The sequence below is a fragment of the Rhinoraja longicauda genome, chromosome 2 (genome assembly GCF_053455715.1).
Source record: "Rhinoraja longicauda isolate Sanriku21f chromosome 2, sRhiLon1.1, whole genome shotgun sequence".
Taxonomy (NCBI): domain Eukaryota; kingdom Metazoa; phylum Chordata; class Chondrichthyes; order Rajiformes; family Arhynchobatidae; genus Rhinoraja; species Rhinoraja longicauda.
The window spans coordinates 82,446,954-82,463,033 of record NC_135954.1 but is presented as its reverse complement, the minus strand read 5'-3'; the positions used below and the strand labels follow the sequence as shown (position 1 = coordinate 82,463,033).

At 39.6% G+C, this 16,080-nt stretch overlaps 1 protein-coding gene across 1 annotated transcript in view; it reads right to left on the bottom strand.

The window, feature by feature from the left end:
* Positions 1–16,080, bottom strand: part of vwde (von Willebrand factor D and EGF domains) — a 141,401-nt gene that overhangs the window by 73,510 nt on the left and 51,811 nt on the right. Inside the window, exons 5-8 of the mRNA XM_078422030.1 lie at positions 14,708–14,940; positions 10,241–10,330; positions 6,156–6,297; positions 1,768–1,991 (exon numbers count right to left, since the gene is read on the bottom strand). Of these exons, the coding sequence (XP_078278156.1) occupies positions 1,768–1,991; positions 6,156–6,297; positions 10,241–10,330; positions 14,708–14,940 (689 nt within the window). The remainder of the gene's footprint in view (positions 1–1,767; positions 1,992–6,155; positions 6,298–10,240; positions 10,331–14,707; positions 14,941–16,080) is intronic.

The window sequence follows — 16,080 nt, the reverse complement described above, 5'->3', positions numbered from 1 at the left end:
CTGTTTTAGAAATTTCCACTAAAATTAATGCACAGGGCTAAAATGAAATTGCTATAACCACATATGTACCGAGTTAGCAGTTTTTTAAAAACTTTTTCTCTGGAATGCTCATTACAATAAAGTGCTCTAAAGAGAAACAAATAGACAGTAGGTCCAGCTGATATATGTGTTTCTCAAACTACACACATGTGATAATATCATTCTTGGCTGAATTATTACTATCCTGGGAATGTTTCAAAAACAGGATGAAAATTACAATATTTTAACGCTAAGAACAACTCCTCGAATTACCACTTTGTGTTTGCAAAATTCTTTCTATAAAATATAAATCATGGTATTCTGTGCTCCACGAGTCAGAGTGCCATATAGCAAAGAAACAGGCCCTTCAGCCCAAATGGTCCATGCCGACCAAGATGCCCCATCTAAACTGATGCCATTTGTCCGTGTTTGGGCCATGTCCCTTTAAACCTTTCCTATCCATATACGTGTCAAAATGTCATAGAGTCATAGAGTGATACAGTGTGGAAACAGGCCCTTCAGCCCAACTTGCCCACACCGGCCAACATGTTCCAGCTAAAATGTCTTAAATGTTTCTGTTGATTCTGCCTCAACTACTTCGTCTGGCAAACATACCAGGATATGTATATACAATGAAACAGTCAGTTAAATTTCATCATAACAATATACTTAAAAAACTGCAGATACTAGAAATTTGAAATTCGAAGAGGAAATGGTGGAAACATATTTGGATCAGGTTGAATCTCTGGAAAGAGAAACAGCATCTTCAACCTTAATTGTTAATTGTTTCACTTTCCACAACTGCTGCTTACGATGCTGTAAATTTCCTTTTTTTTGCCTTTATCTGCTATAATCATGTGAAATTGTCAACATAGTCACAGAAAAATAAACAAATTCAGTATTTTTAATGTAAAATCCACCTCCAATTTTGAAATTCATTATTAAATCAATTTATTAAACCGTCTGAAGAAGGGTCTCGACCCGAAACATCACCCATTCCTTCTTTCCTAGATGCTGCCTGACCTGCTGAGTTACTCCAGCATTTTTTGATACCATTAAATCAAGTTTAGGTCAGTTGACAGCACCGGAGGTCAGGATCGAACCCGGGGTTTCTGGCGCTATGGCAGCGGCTCTACAAGCTGTGCCACATCCCCTCTACTGCTTTAGTCCAGATGAAAGGCTTCAACCTGAAACAACAACTGTCTATTTTCCTCCACAGATGCTGCCTGACCGAATGAGTTCTTCTGGCAACCAATGTTTTGCTCTTGATTCCAACTTCTGCAGTCTCCTGTGTTTCCCGCTCCTATCCTGTTCTGTTTGGAATTTTGGATAAATATTTTCTTGATTTTTATTTGTGTCAATGCATTTTGGAAAGACTCTTCTGTTTGTTTTTAGTGCCTTGAACGATTCAAAAATACCCTGTTAACATTTGCAGTGATTCACTTTATTTAAGTGATTATTCACCTTATTAAAGAACTTATGATATCTCTTTTAAAGTTCTTTTACTGATTTGTCTAGTAAGGGATATAAACTCAACTGTTATCATAATCACATAAACGTGAAATAATCTGGCTTCTATTTACTCATAGGATGTGCCATGCTACAGGGGTTCACCAGGTCCGTGGAGGGGAGGGAGATGACTCTTATCCATCCCTCTGACACCGTCACCCCTCACCCCCCTTGTGCATTTTACTCATATCACAAATATCTTGCATGCTGAAAATACAGTATGTAAATAGGTTGTACAACCTGAACTGGATCTGGGATATAGCTATTCCAGAGGAAGTTTTCAGTGGCAATAGGCAATGATAGAACTTCAGTTCCTCTGTCACCATCCTGCGCAAAGTCAGTCACTGCTGTATAGTAAACAGACGATCGGGAGCATATGCCTCGATTGCAAGGTACTTGGTGTAGGTCCACATAACATGATGAGAGGGCAAGATTTGAGCCCGAATATCCTGAACTCGGCGAATCTAGATGGAATTAAATATTGATAAAATATTAGTAATCTTCACATTTAACTCACTGGAACCCCAGGAAATGAAAAATGTGTACATTTCAAGAAGGAAGTAAAAATACAGTTCAGATGCAGTGGGTTGTACTGGTGGCAGTATCTCACTAATTACATGTTAATGAATGAAAAAACTAAATTATAGTGTCAATTTTGACTTAAAATGCCAATAGAACAGATGGGTGGGCATCATGCAATTTGGAAAAATGAGGAATTCAATCCTGGAGAATTCAACACATACAAGTACACAGAAGCACCACCAGGAGTATGGAATGTTTCAGGAACCAGCTTGTCAAAGGTCAGATCTGCACTCTACCTCTGTACTCAGTTAATCATTTCAAATCTACATAATACGTATTGTTGCAATTTTAACTAGCTCTCAGTGAGAAATGCAATATTGGAAAGGCTAAAAGGAACTTGAAGATAGACACAAAATGCCGGAGTAACTCAGCAAGACAGGCAGCATCTCTGGAGAGAAGGAATAGGTGACGTTTCGGGTCGAGGTGCTTCCTCAGACTCGAAACGTCACCTATTTCTTTTCTCCAGAGATTCTGCTTGTCCCGCTGAGTTACTCCAGCATTTTGTGTCTATCTTCAGTGTAAACCAGCATCTGCGGTTTCTTCCTGCACATAAAGGGAACTTGCTCAGGCTTGATGGACATGTATACAACAGTGTCAACCATTCTGGGCCCATCTCTACCTACACTGCAATTAGGTCGTTAGTTGTGCAGCATTCTGAGAATCTCTGTTGGAAATTATGGATACTGTAGTTGGATGTTTGTTTTTAATCCAGAAACTGGAACAGAATTGGGAGATTCATTATGCATATGGACAGACTGCTCTCTGTCACGATACCATTCTGCCTCTGAAGGGCCTTTGTTGATGCCAGACAACCAATTGGATTGCACTACCCTGCCAATGACATCCTATAGTATGTAGCTGTCGCCTTGAAGATGAGATGAAAGTCAAGCACTACAATTTTCAAGTGCCTTTTAAGAATAACCTCCTAGCTATCAAGTCAAGTCAAGTTTATTTGTCACTCCTGCACATGTTCATTTATAGCTCCTAGAGTAGCACTATGCAGGAACACCACAATTTTATACGTGATGGACAGTCAGAGATTAATAATAAAATTGACCCTCTATGACAATAACTAATTACAGTGAAAAGTATTTAAACATGAGGAATAAGCAAGATGCTGAACAGGAACTAAATGACTGAGAAAACATCTACGGTGAGTGATAAATGCAATTTTTGTGAATGGTGTTATAAAAATGAACAGATTCATCAACCAAATTTCAAGGTGAATACACAGATGAAGAATGGTATTCCATGGCTCATTGGAGTGCTGGAAAAATGGGAAACATCTTTGTACTGAACAATTGGCAAGTTGACAGTTTTCCAAGTGCTACACGCTCGAGTTGTTGGGTAAAATTGATTGTGAACCACAATCAATTGTTCATTGCATTCTTTGTGCATAATAAAATAACGTGTTTCTGTGTTTGTCATATACAAACAAGCAAGCACATTGTTAATTATCATGCAGTGAATTTTCAAGTCTGCTTTTGTTTTTCAGATGACCCACTTTAACCAAATGGCTCAGGCACCTGACACATTAATCACAAGTTCTCCAGTCTGTGGTTGGGCGTTTATTTATAAGAGCCGAGGGAGCACCTCTTTTTAAAAAAAGAGCATCTGAGATTCCCTCTGGTGCTAATCCAATTCCCTTCGAATGCTCTGATTGACTTTTCTGCCGCTCAAATTTGCAACCAATTCCAAATCATCCCAAGTGAAGAAGTTCTTTCTCACATGTTGAATTTTGGGAAGTCAAACCAGGGCAGGACCTTCACTGGGAATGGTAGGACTACAAGGAGGGTTGTAGAACAAAGCAATCTAGGAGTACAGCCACACAGTTATCTGAAAGTGGCATCACAGGTAGATAGGGTGGTAAAGAATGCTTTTGGTACATTGATCATCATCAGTTAGGGTACTGGGTATAGAGGTTGGGACTTTGTTACAGTTGTACAAGACATTGGTGAGGCCACATTTGGAGTACTGTGTTCAGTTTTGGTCATCATGCTATTTAATTTAGTTTAGTTTAATTTATTGTCACCTGTACCGAGGTAAAGTGAAAAGCTTTTTGTTGTGTGCTATCCAGTCAATGGAAAGACTATACATGATTACTATCGAGCTGACCACAGTGTATAGATACATGACAAAGGGAATAACGTTTGGAGCATAAAGCCAGCAAAGTCCAATTAGATAGTGCGAGGGTCTCCAATGAGGTAGATAGTAGCGAAGGATTGATGTATAGTTGTTGATAGGATGATTCAGCTGCCTGATAACAGCTGGGACGACTATACCTTTTGCCTAATGAGAGAGGGGAGAAGAAGGAGTAACCAGGATACGACTCATCCTTGATTATGCTGCTGGCCCTGCCGATGCAGCATGAGGTATAAATGGAAGGGAAGTTTGTTTGTGTGATGGTCTGGGGTGTGTCCACAATTTGCTGCAATTTTTTGCGGTCTTGGATGGAGCTGTTCCTAAACCATGCTGTGGTGTATCCCAAAAATATGATTTCTACGGCGCATCTGTAGAAGTTGGTGAAAGATGGTGGGGACATGCCAAACTGCATAGCCTTCTAAGGAATTAAAGGCTTTGGTGTGGATTCTTGGCAGTAGCTTCGATATGGCTAGTTCAGGACAAGTTGTTGGTGATATTTACACCTAGGAACTTGAAGCCTTGAACTATCTCTACTTTGGCACTGTTAAGGTATGTGATCACTTCTTGATCACTATCGCCTTTGTCTTACTGATATTGAGAGAAAGGTTGTTGTCTTGACACCAGGTCACAGGTCTTAATCTCCTTCCTGTACTCCATCTGATCAATAATTGATATTCAGCCCACTACGGAGGTGTCGTCCCCGAATTTGTAAATTGAATTGGATTTGTACTTGGCTGCAGTCGTGGGTATATCAGGAGTAAAGAAGGGGGCTGAGAACGCATCCTTGCGGAGCACCAGTGTTGAGGATTATTGTAGAGGATGATTTGTTTTCTATCCTCACTGATTGGGGTCTGTTGGTCAGGAAGTTGAGGATCCAGTTGCAAAGATGAATGCTAATCCATGTCAAAAAGATGGAAAAAGTGCAAAGACGATTTTCGAGAAACTTGCCAGTCTCGAGGCCCTGAGCTGTCAGGAAAGCTTCGGCAGACTAGAACTGTTTCCTTGGAGGGATGATGTTATAGAGATGTAAGAAATCATGAGGGGAAAAGATAGGGTGAATGCACAGAATCTTTTACTCAGGATAGGGTAATCAATAATTCAGCTCTGCACTGCAGTTAATCTCACAATTGGTGACGTGCTGTTTCGAACTAAACATGAAATAAGACGTCACCCATGTGGTTTAAAGCCACCTCCTCTTCTCCCTGCATGTGTTGGACTCTGTACTGTGACTTTTTATGCCCCACTTCCTCCCTCGAATCCAGTGATAAATTGAGTAACATAAATTGCTGAAGAACGCAATAATTTGTGCGTAAAATTGATTGTGAATTGCAATCAATTGTTCTTTCCATTGCTTGTGAATAATGAAAGTATGCTTTTCAGTGTTCTACACATGTGTATAGAAGCATTTAAAGCACAGAGTAATGTTGTCAATTATCGTAGAATTGAGGAAGCCAGTGTACAAAAAGCTGCACCGTTCCGGCCTAGCACCTCCTATGTTTGAATGCCATACAACAACAAACAGGCCCAAATACCACCAGCACTCTAAAACAAACTCTAAATATGTTGAATCGACCACAGCGGAAGATTATGTTTAATACCACTGATCCAGTCTCCTTCCTGACTGCGTCTGCCAAACATTTATGGGCTAGTTTTTGAATGAATATATGCAGCATTCTCAATTTGGCAGTGGAATCATTAAGCAAGCAACCTAACATTTATATCTTTATTCATTACCCACTCCCTTCAGGCTGCTACGCCTTACTATTAAAGGCAGCCCAAGTCTAAATGTCATCTGGCACAATTCTAGCCTAGTTTGGGAAAGGTATGTCACTGTGTGAAATATAAAGGTCCAACTTGACTTCATAAAATGTTGAATTGGGAAATAAATAATTAAATTTGCTTACCTTGATTCACTGTGTAAAGCAAAATTGTGAGTTTACATTCATCTTCTTCCTGACTGAAAGTGCAAGGGATAGGGACAGTGCTCTCAAACACCAGCCTATGTTGCTTGCCATCCTCTGCTACAGTTAACGCCTCAGGGTGAATCTGGTAAATTAAACCACAGCAATCAAACAGCAACTGTAAGATTGAAAGCAATGCTTTTTTGTAACCATTTCATTGAAGACGGTATCTCTACACATGAGAAGATTGACACAAAATACTGGAGTAATTCAGCTGGTCAGGCAGCATCTCTGCAGAAAAGGAATACTGTAGGTGACTATTTGGTTTGTGACCCTTCTTCAAACGCAATACTCCAGCATTTTGTGTCTATCTTTGGTGTAAACTAGCATCTGCAGTTCCTTCCTACACATACTATGGGCTACAACTATACTGTTCACCAGCTCATATGAATCTAATTAACACAGAACATTAATAACATTTCAATACAAGTTTGATCAACATTTACTCACATTTAAAATGAAATAAGCTACTTTACAAATCCTGCAACAATTATATGAATCTTATTAATACAAACATTCACCAAACGCAATTATTATAGCACAGGAAATTCACTAATGTACTAATTAAATAGACTATTTCGAATAAATTAGGGGTGGGAATGTTGCATTTTAAGTACAGTCTTTCACAGCACCGAAGAATACCACTGCATTAACAATCATTAGTGATGGGGTATATTTCATAAAACAATGGTTAATACAAACCATGTATTAAATACTTTTGCAAAAAGATCAACCAGTGCATAATAATGGACAAATTACATTTAAGCATGGCTATCATACCAGCCAACCTATGGTGGCGCTACGCTGTGGCTGCGACTCGCCTGCAGTCTGTCTGTCTCTCTTCCTTCTTTGTCTTATTGTTAATGTTAGATAATAATAATAATATTACAGATGTATGTAATAGTCTATTTTTAGTTGTGTATTATGGTGGGGGCGAAGGGTGGGGAAACTTTAAAAGAAAATCTCTTTGTTCAATGGAGATGCGGCATTTTTCCGTGTCGTATCTCCGTTTGTGCTGCGGCCTAACATCGAGGAGCTGGGCGACTTCCAGCTGGGATCGACCTTGAGGGCTCCAGTCGCAGAGCCTGTGGACTCGCAGAGCAGGCTGACATTCGGAGGCTCTGGTGGCGCTGCGATTGTGGCTGTGACTTGACTTTCGGAGGCTTCGGCCGCGGGCCCTGTGGTCTGTAACATCAGGAGCTCGTAGATCCCTGGTTGCCGACCGACTTTTCGGGAGCTCCAGCCGCAGCAGCTTCGTCCGCCCTGAAGCGCAGGGCTTGAATCCGCCCGTTCGAAGGACCTTTCATCGCCCGGCCGCGGGATTTTCCATCGCTCGGTGGGGGCTTCAATATCGGGGGCCTCGATTGCCTCGACGCAGCAGTTTGACTGCTTGACCACGGAAGAAGAGGCAAGGAAGAGACAAGTCTTTTTTACCTTCCATTACAGTGAGGAGATGCCTGGAAGAGAGTCACTGTGATGGATGTTTATGTTAAATTTATGTAATTGTGTGTTTTGTTTGCTTTTTATTGTTATGACTGTATGGAAACGACATTTCGTTCAATTATTTTTTTTGAATGACAAAATAAATTCATTTCAATTCAATTATTTTACACACAAAGAGAAACCCTGTAGAAAGGAAATCTAAAACAATCCAGAGGGAAAGAATTTTCTTTAATAAAATGCACTAAATTATAACAGCATTTGTTTTAAATGTCAAACATGCAGCTTCTATCAGCTTTTTCTTCCGCACCTCACAGCTGCTTTTGTGAAAAATGAATAAAACTTAAATCTGTTTTTCCTGAAACTTAGAAGTTTCCTTTCCTTTGTACAAGTAACGTTTAGTACATACTGAACTCAATCTCAATTCTAATGTTAACTCCCATTGACTGATATACAACTCGCAAAACGCCAGTGGAAGAAATCATGGTCTCAGATGTTAAAACAATGAAAACTTTACACAGTTAAGAGTGTGGCTGTGGAAACACACGTTTAAAATATAATTAGTTCAGTTCAGTTTAGTTTATTGTCACATATACGGAAGTACAGTGAAAAGATTCTGTTACGTGCTATCCAGTCAGCGGAAAGATTACAATCGAGCCATGTACAGTGTATAAATATATGATAAGGGAATAACATTTAGTGCAAGGTAAAGCCAATAAGGTCCGAGGGTCACCGATGAGGTAGATAATAGTTCAGGACTGCTCTCTGGTTGTGGTAGGATAACTCAGTTGCCTGATAACAGCTGAGAAGAAACTGTCCCTGAATCTGAAGGTGGGTATTTTCACACCTATACCTTTTGCCTGATGGCAGAGGGGAGAAGAGGGAGTGGCCAGGGTGCGACTCATCCTTGATTATGCTGGACTTGCTGAGGCAGCGTAAGGTATAAAAGGAGTCAATGGAAGTGCTTTCTTGATCATTGCTTCAATATGGGTGGACCAGGAGAAGTTGTTGGTGATATTGCAATTTGAAGTTTTCAACCTTCTCTACTTCAGCCGTCAATGCAATCTGGGGTATGTGTACTGCTTCGCTTTCTGAAGTTGATCACTATCTCCTTTTTCTTACTGACATTGAGAGAAAGGTTGTTGTCTCCACACCAGGACACGAGGTTCTCAATCTCCTTCCTGTATTCCGTCTCATCATTATTTGACATCTATGGTGGTGTCGTCCGCAAATTTGAAAATTGAATTAGATTTGTACATGGCTGCACAGTCACGGATGTACAAGGAGCAAAGAAGGGGGCTAAGAATACATCCTTGTGTAGCCCCTGTGTTGAGGATTATTATGGAGGATGATTTATCCCCTATCCTCACTGCTTGGGGTCTGTTGATCAGGAAGTCGAGGATCCAGTAGCAGAGATGAGTGCTGACACTAAGTCCCGCAAGTTTGATGATAAGCTTGGAAGGTATAATGGTGTTAAAGGCAGAACTGTAGTCTATGAATAGGAGTCTGACGTAGGTGTCTCTCTTATCCAGGTGTTCTGGGTATGAGTGTAGGGCTAGGGCGATGGCATCATCCATGGACCTGTTGTCATAGTAGGTGAACTGCAGTGGGTTAAGGCCACTGGGTAGACAGGATTTAGTGCATTTCATAACTAGCCTCTCAAAACATTTCATGATGGTGGATGTCAAGGCTACTGGACAGTAGTCGTTTAGGAATGAAGTCTTGCTTTTCTTCAGCAATAAGATGATGGTGGTCTTCTTAAAGCAGGTGAGTACCTCAGAACAGAGTAGGGAGAGATTAAAGATGTCCATGAATACTCCCGCTAGCTGGTCTGCATAGCTACTAAGGACACGGACAGGGACTCCATCTGGGCCAGTTGTTTTTCGTGGGTTTACCCTCAAGAAGGCGGATTTAACCTCTGCAACAGTCACCCTGGGAAGAGGCACACTTGAGTTTGAAGGACCAGGTGTCACTGCCCTGTTAGCCGTCTGCTCGAAGCGTGCATAGAGCACATTCAGTTCTCATTGGGTAGAGTCGCACTGTCATCAATGATGTTGGCTGGCCTTGCTTTGCAGCCAGTTATCTTATTCAGACCAATTCTGATTACATGAAGTATTCAAAGATGTAGAAACCTGCTGCAGGGTTCAGGAAGAAAACTTTTTTTAAAAGTATGGAACATTATAGGTATGCACGAAATTCCATACAAATCTTAGCTGTAAATCTAGGTCTATTTAGATGCAACATAAATGCAGACAAGACCTGTAGCGGGAGCTAAATGAAATTTCTTCTGAAGTCCCTGCAGATTGGTGCAAATGCTCAAGGGAATGCCATATGGCTGTTTTGATGTAAAATAAGCACTTGTGTATGAATTTCCTTTCAAAAAAACATTGTCTTGTTTCTGAATATATATATATTTTCCATTTATTTCATTTCTGCAGGTTCCATTGTATTTGCAAAATCTGCCCAGAGATCTCCTATAACATCACAGAATTCTTTTTTGTATTTATGAAGAATTGATAAAATATTTTGGCAAAATTCTACTCGATAAACTAAGGCATAGTTGTGATTAGATTTTAATTGCTTCATACCTTAATACCAGCAAAAAATTCTTTGCTTTCAATAGACGGTCCTTGATTATCTGGACTATCCAAGTAGAAACTTGAGCTTCTACAGTAAAACTGTGAATTCAAGAATAGACAACAGATAATACAAATACAGTTCAGGAAGTGTAAAATTCAAAATGCAAGCACCAGTTTGTGAAACACCGAGTCATGAACAGAATATATTTTTTATGTGTATAGAATTTATTTTTTATGTAGGTTAATTGGCTGGGTAAATGTAAAAAAAAATTGTCCCTAGTGGGTGTAGGATAGTGTTAATGTACGGGGATCACTGGGCAGCACGGACTTGGAGGGCCGAAAAGGCCTGTTTCCGGCTGTATATATATGATATGATATGATATGCATGTTTCTCTTTAGGTAGGGACAACTTGGCACTTGCAACCAAATGCACTGGTTAGATTTCTGCTAAAATTTATTTGCAGAATTATTATTAAAAATATGTTCATATAGTTGCCTTGGGGAACTTACTATTTTTCCTTCTTTCCATTTCAATTTTTCTTTTGTGTATTTAAGAAAAATAAGTGTACCAATGTAGCTGAAAAATGGGTTCATCAGCAAAATTATGTGATTTAATAAAGGTATCCAGTCCACCAGTTTTGTGGGCGAGGTGACAAGGGTGAGTCATATCCTGGATCAGTTCACGAGACTGCCAACAACATGAATGCAAATGACTTTGGACATAACTCATTTAAAAAAAATTTAAAACATGGGCGCTGATTTAACCAATTTCACCCCAATAGTAGAATCAACAGTAAAAAAAATAATAAACTCCACCCTGCATTATGTAATAACTAGAAAGATATTGAAATAGAATTTGCTTTTAAAATAATCTGTAATTTTCTCTATCTGCACAACTGATTTTTATACACAGACCAGCATGTTGTTTGTGCCTGTTTTTACGCCTTGAAATAAACTCAATAAATCGTTCCATATCCAGAACGTGTAGTAAAAACCTATTGGGAACAAAGTTATTATAGTGCAAAACATTCAACCTCTTGATTTTATTTTCTATTGTTTTCAAAGATATGAGAAAACATTGGTTGTAAACTAAATTGCTGATTTGTTATTGCTGAAGAACAATTCACTGACTCTGCTTATATGTAAACAAGTCGCCAGCTCCAGATGGGTTGCTCAGGGAATTTGGTGTGGTTGTAGAAAAACTTGGTATAATCTTCTAATACTTCCTCGATGCAAGGGAGGATTGGGAAATGGCAAATATAGCACCCACGTACAAAAAGGAATGCTTGGATGTACAAGGCTACTACAACCTAGTCAGTTTAATTCCTCTCATTGGGAAATTTATAAAACAATATTTAAGGAAAACATTAACTGACACTTGTACAAGATTGAATTGATGAAGGAGAATACACCATGGATTTATTAAAGGAAAAACCTTTTTATACATCCCAAATGAATAGTTTGACAAGATAAAGGTGATGAAGATTTTCAGGTTCTTGACAAAGTCCCACACAAAGAACGACTGGAATTAAATAGTCAGAGGCATCACAGTGGAAAATTGACTCAAAGGCAGAAAATACTGTGGTGGATGTTTCTCCCCCCAGAGGACTGACTTTATTTAAGAGGTTATTCACGAAAACGCAAGTCAGGTTGAGAGAAAATTTGATAGAGTTATGCGAGATCATGATTGGTTTATGCAGGATAAATTGAGGGATAATGTTCTAGTGAGCAAATGGTTTAATAACTTCGAGGCACAATTTTTCTCGAAGGATAGTTAACAGAAAGCAGTTTCTATTGATACACATGTAAATATTAGTTTCATTTAAAAGTAACCTATCTATCTAATTCCTTCGCTGTCTGCAGAGTCATCAGTGCTAATTTCTCTACATGTGACTCAGGGCTCAATTTTGTTTGGTAACACCCCTTTGAAACTCTTTGGACAATTTTACTGAATTAAAGGACTTATCAAGTACCACTTGGTATTTTAAGTCCGAAGACCATTTCCAGGAATTTTGCCAGCCATATGAAGTAAAGTTTGCTTGAGCGTATTCAAACAAAAAATTGCAAATCTGTAGATAATGGTTTAGATTGGAAGACAACAATTTGGTATATCTGTATATTTTTATCTGTTCTGTTGATTTTTTTCTTTCCAATTTCTGCCTTTCTAATTTTTAACAATAATTTATTTTTGTAAAACTTGATATATGTTGAACGTTTATAGTAATAGGTATCTTTTTTTTTCTACTTTCATAATCTCCACTGAATGTATGCACTTCATATCTTTACAGTTGTGTACCCACAAACTATTTTGGTAGACTCTAGTTTATTTACATGAAAGAGTGCATGCAGTAGGTCTCAGACATGGGAAAACACCCCTCCCCTGTTCTTAAACATATACTTTGCTCTTAAATGTTTGTGTACAAACTCTTCTATGATTCCATCTTTCCAATCCAAAATCAATAGTGTCAAATAATCAAGGGATACCTGAATACCAAAGGTACAAAAGTAAACAACTTCTCGGGCAAAGAAGGTCCAAGTGAAATGCCAGAGTCCACATTTGAATTCCCTTCCAGGCGCTGATCCAAGGCTTTTAGATAGGGACATATGCAGGAAATGGAGGGATAGGGATTATGTGAAGGCAGAGAAGATTCATTTCTCTTGGCATCATGTTCGGCACAGATATTGTGGGTGTAAGAGCCCATTTTTGTGGGCTGTACTTTTCTATGTTCTAAGATGTACTTCCACACATGCAAACTATGAACTTTCAATGAGAATTAATTCAGCGAGCACTGATTACAGCAAAAGACAAAAGTGCTGGAATGACTCAGCGGGTAAGGCAGCATCTCTGGAGAACATGGATAGGTGACATTTCGGGTTGTAATCTTTCTTCAGACTGATTGTGGTGATGGTGGGGGGGGGGGGGGGGCAGAGGAGGTGGTGGATAGAAAACTGGGAGGAACATGACAAACTCTGGCATGTGATAGGTGCCTGGTACATCAAGGCCTTCTGAATCTCATGGATACTAACCATTTCTCTCCATTCCCACACTAATTTTTCCAGCCTGCACCTCCTCCATTGCCAGAGTGAGCCACATGCAATTTGGAGGAAAAGGACCTCATATTCTGCTTGGTTAACTTACAATTCAACGGTATGAACATTGAATTCTCCAATTTTGGATAACTTACGAAACCCCAACTTCCCTCTCTTCCCTGTGCCCCACCTGACACACATTTCTCCTCTCCCCCTCACCTTTCACTTACATTCTTTTCTCATGCTCCACAATTCGCCACTCTTCTATCCTTATCTCAGTCCTTAGTCGTTTCATCTCTGGCCTTTGTCCAACCATCTGCCTATCAAAAAAACCCTCACCTGTATTCACCTATCACTTGCCCGGCTTTGTACTGTGGCTCCTCTCTTTCAGCTTTCTCCCCTTATCTCCCTTCACAATCAGTCTGAAGAAGGGTACTGACTCAAAAAGGTTACCTATCTTTGTTCTCCAGAGATGTAGCCTGATCAACTGAGTTATTCCAGCACTTTGTGCCTTTCTTTGTAAACCACCTACTGCTGTTCCTTGTTTCTACTGATCACAGGACAATGAGTTATGCAATTGTTCATCTTGCAGTAATCCTTGAAAGAGAAACCTTTCAGTTGGAAACAATTATTGGCAAGGTTGGCATTATATTACTCTCTTCATTCCCATTTAAGAATGGTTTTTCCTTTTTCCCCACGAGATGCATATTTTTCCATCTAATACACCATTCAGACCATTTTGTTTGGAACATTACTAACAAAGCAGAATGTCAAGTAGCAAACAAATTCTGAACGTTAAGTAAGATTTTATTTGGTATTTTTTTCTAAATTAAGCCATGAAACAAAAAAAAAAAACCCTAAAGCTTTGGTAAATACCTTGAGGCCGAAGAGGACTTTGGTAATCAGATTGAAGAAAAACCGAGACCTGGCTTGCAGCCTTAGTTGTGAATTTGAACATTACTTTTTGACATAGGCTCCAATTTCTTAAAAATTGCATCCGGGGGACAAAACTAGGGAAGTGGCAAGCCAAAAAACTCAAAACGAAATACCTAATGTAACACAGGAAACTGATGTGTGTGGGTTAAACATGGCAGGGGATGGGTCCGAATGGATGTGATGGAAGTGAATTAACCCTTAAATGTGTAAGAGCTTGAAGAGCTAGGTACAGGCAAGGACCTCTTAATAAAAATCACCAACATTTCAAGCAGCATGGTGCAGCCAAGCACAGAGTTATTCCCATTGACAAGTTAGCACCCTTGACCCTCGCTGTGCAAGGTGCTCTCCTGTGGGTCAGCAATTCCAGCAGGAACAATACCTGTGGATATGATTCAATCATATCAGCCTTTGTAAGATTTTTTAGAAACAAAGCATTCCAATTTCAAACGTTTCATCGACGTCTTTAAAATCTAACCAATCTTTATGAGAATATGTAATAAGGCAACGTACCCTGTCCCCAAGTCTGAGACTTATTCCATCCAGTTCTATGAAGGAAAATGCCTGGACTGTTGTTTCTTTTCGCAGCTCCTGTTTGGTTCCATCGGATGAAAGACGGAACCAAGTGATAATAAATCCAAGAGAACTATTCACTGCTGGACTCTCAAAGGAACACTTCAGGTAAACACTGCTATTATCTATCTCAGCCACAATTCCAAGAGCAGATGGAGCTGGTGGATGTTTAGCTGGCAGGTATAAAACAAAACATCATCAGTATTATACAGCTTACTAGTTGAAATTCAGAAATTAACAAACCAAGCGCAATTAAGGTTCTTTGTGCACCAACTATCATTTGGTACTTTGAGCAAAGAGTCACCCTTCATGGTACTATAGTTTAGTTATGAGATACAGTGTGGAAATAAGCCCTTCGGCCCACAAAGTTCACACTGACCAGCGATCGCTCATACACTAGTTTTATCCTTCACACTAGGAACAATTTACAGATGCCAATTAACCTACTAACCTGCACATCATTGGAGTGTGGGAGGAAACCGGAACACAGGGTGAAAACCCACACGGTATTGGAAAGCATGTACAAAGTCCATACAGACAACATCCATGGTCAGGATCAAACCTATTGTCTCTGGCGCTGTAAGTCAGCAGCTCTACTGCTGCGCCACTGTGCTGCCTATTACATGCATGCTCTGGATGTAATTTAATCAAGGTGGGATTATATTCATACATTAACCTTTCCATACAAATGCTCTTCTGCAGGAGTTACTGTATTCTCAGCAGGCTTGGGATCTTTGGCTGATTTCCCCCTATATAAATCAGAGGTGCTGGAATTTTGTTTGAATGTTAATAATGGGTAGCTAGACCGTACGGATTTACTATGTCTCACCAGGTTTGTTTCCATTTTGTCAACATCAATTAGGAGAAAACAACTGCAAGCAAGTCTCATTACACACCACCAAAGCTAATCTAAATTATTCCCTGATTATTTTCACAATGAATTGTTCCAAGAAAAATGTTCTAAATATGAGCAGTGATTTCACATTCGAGGCCATCTCTGCCAAATTATTTTGTCCAATTTGTAGAAAGGCTAACGGCACCCATGATCATTACAGTATTTTTCACACAATTATTTCTTGATTTATTCTCTATAATTATCATATCATATCATATCTATACAGCCGGAAACAGGCCTTTTCGGCCCTCCAAGTCCGTGCCGCCCAGCGATCCCCGTACATTAACACTATCCTACACCCACTAGGGGCAATTTTTACATTTTACATTTACCCAGCCAATTAACCTACATACCTGTACGTCTTTGGAGTGTACGTCATTGTTATGGGATGACCTATGGAGCATCAGTATTTCCTCTC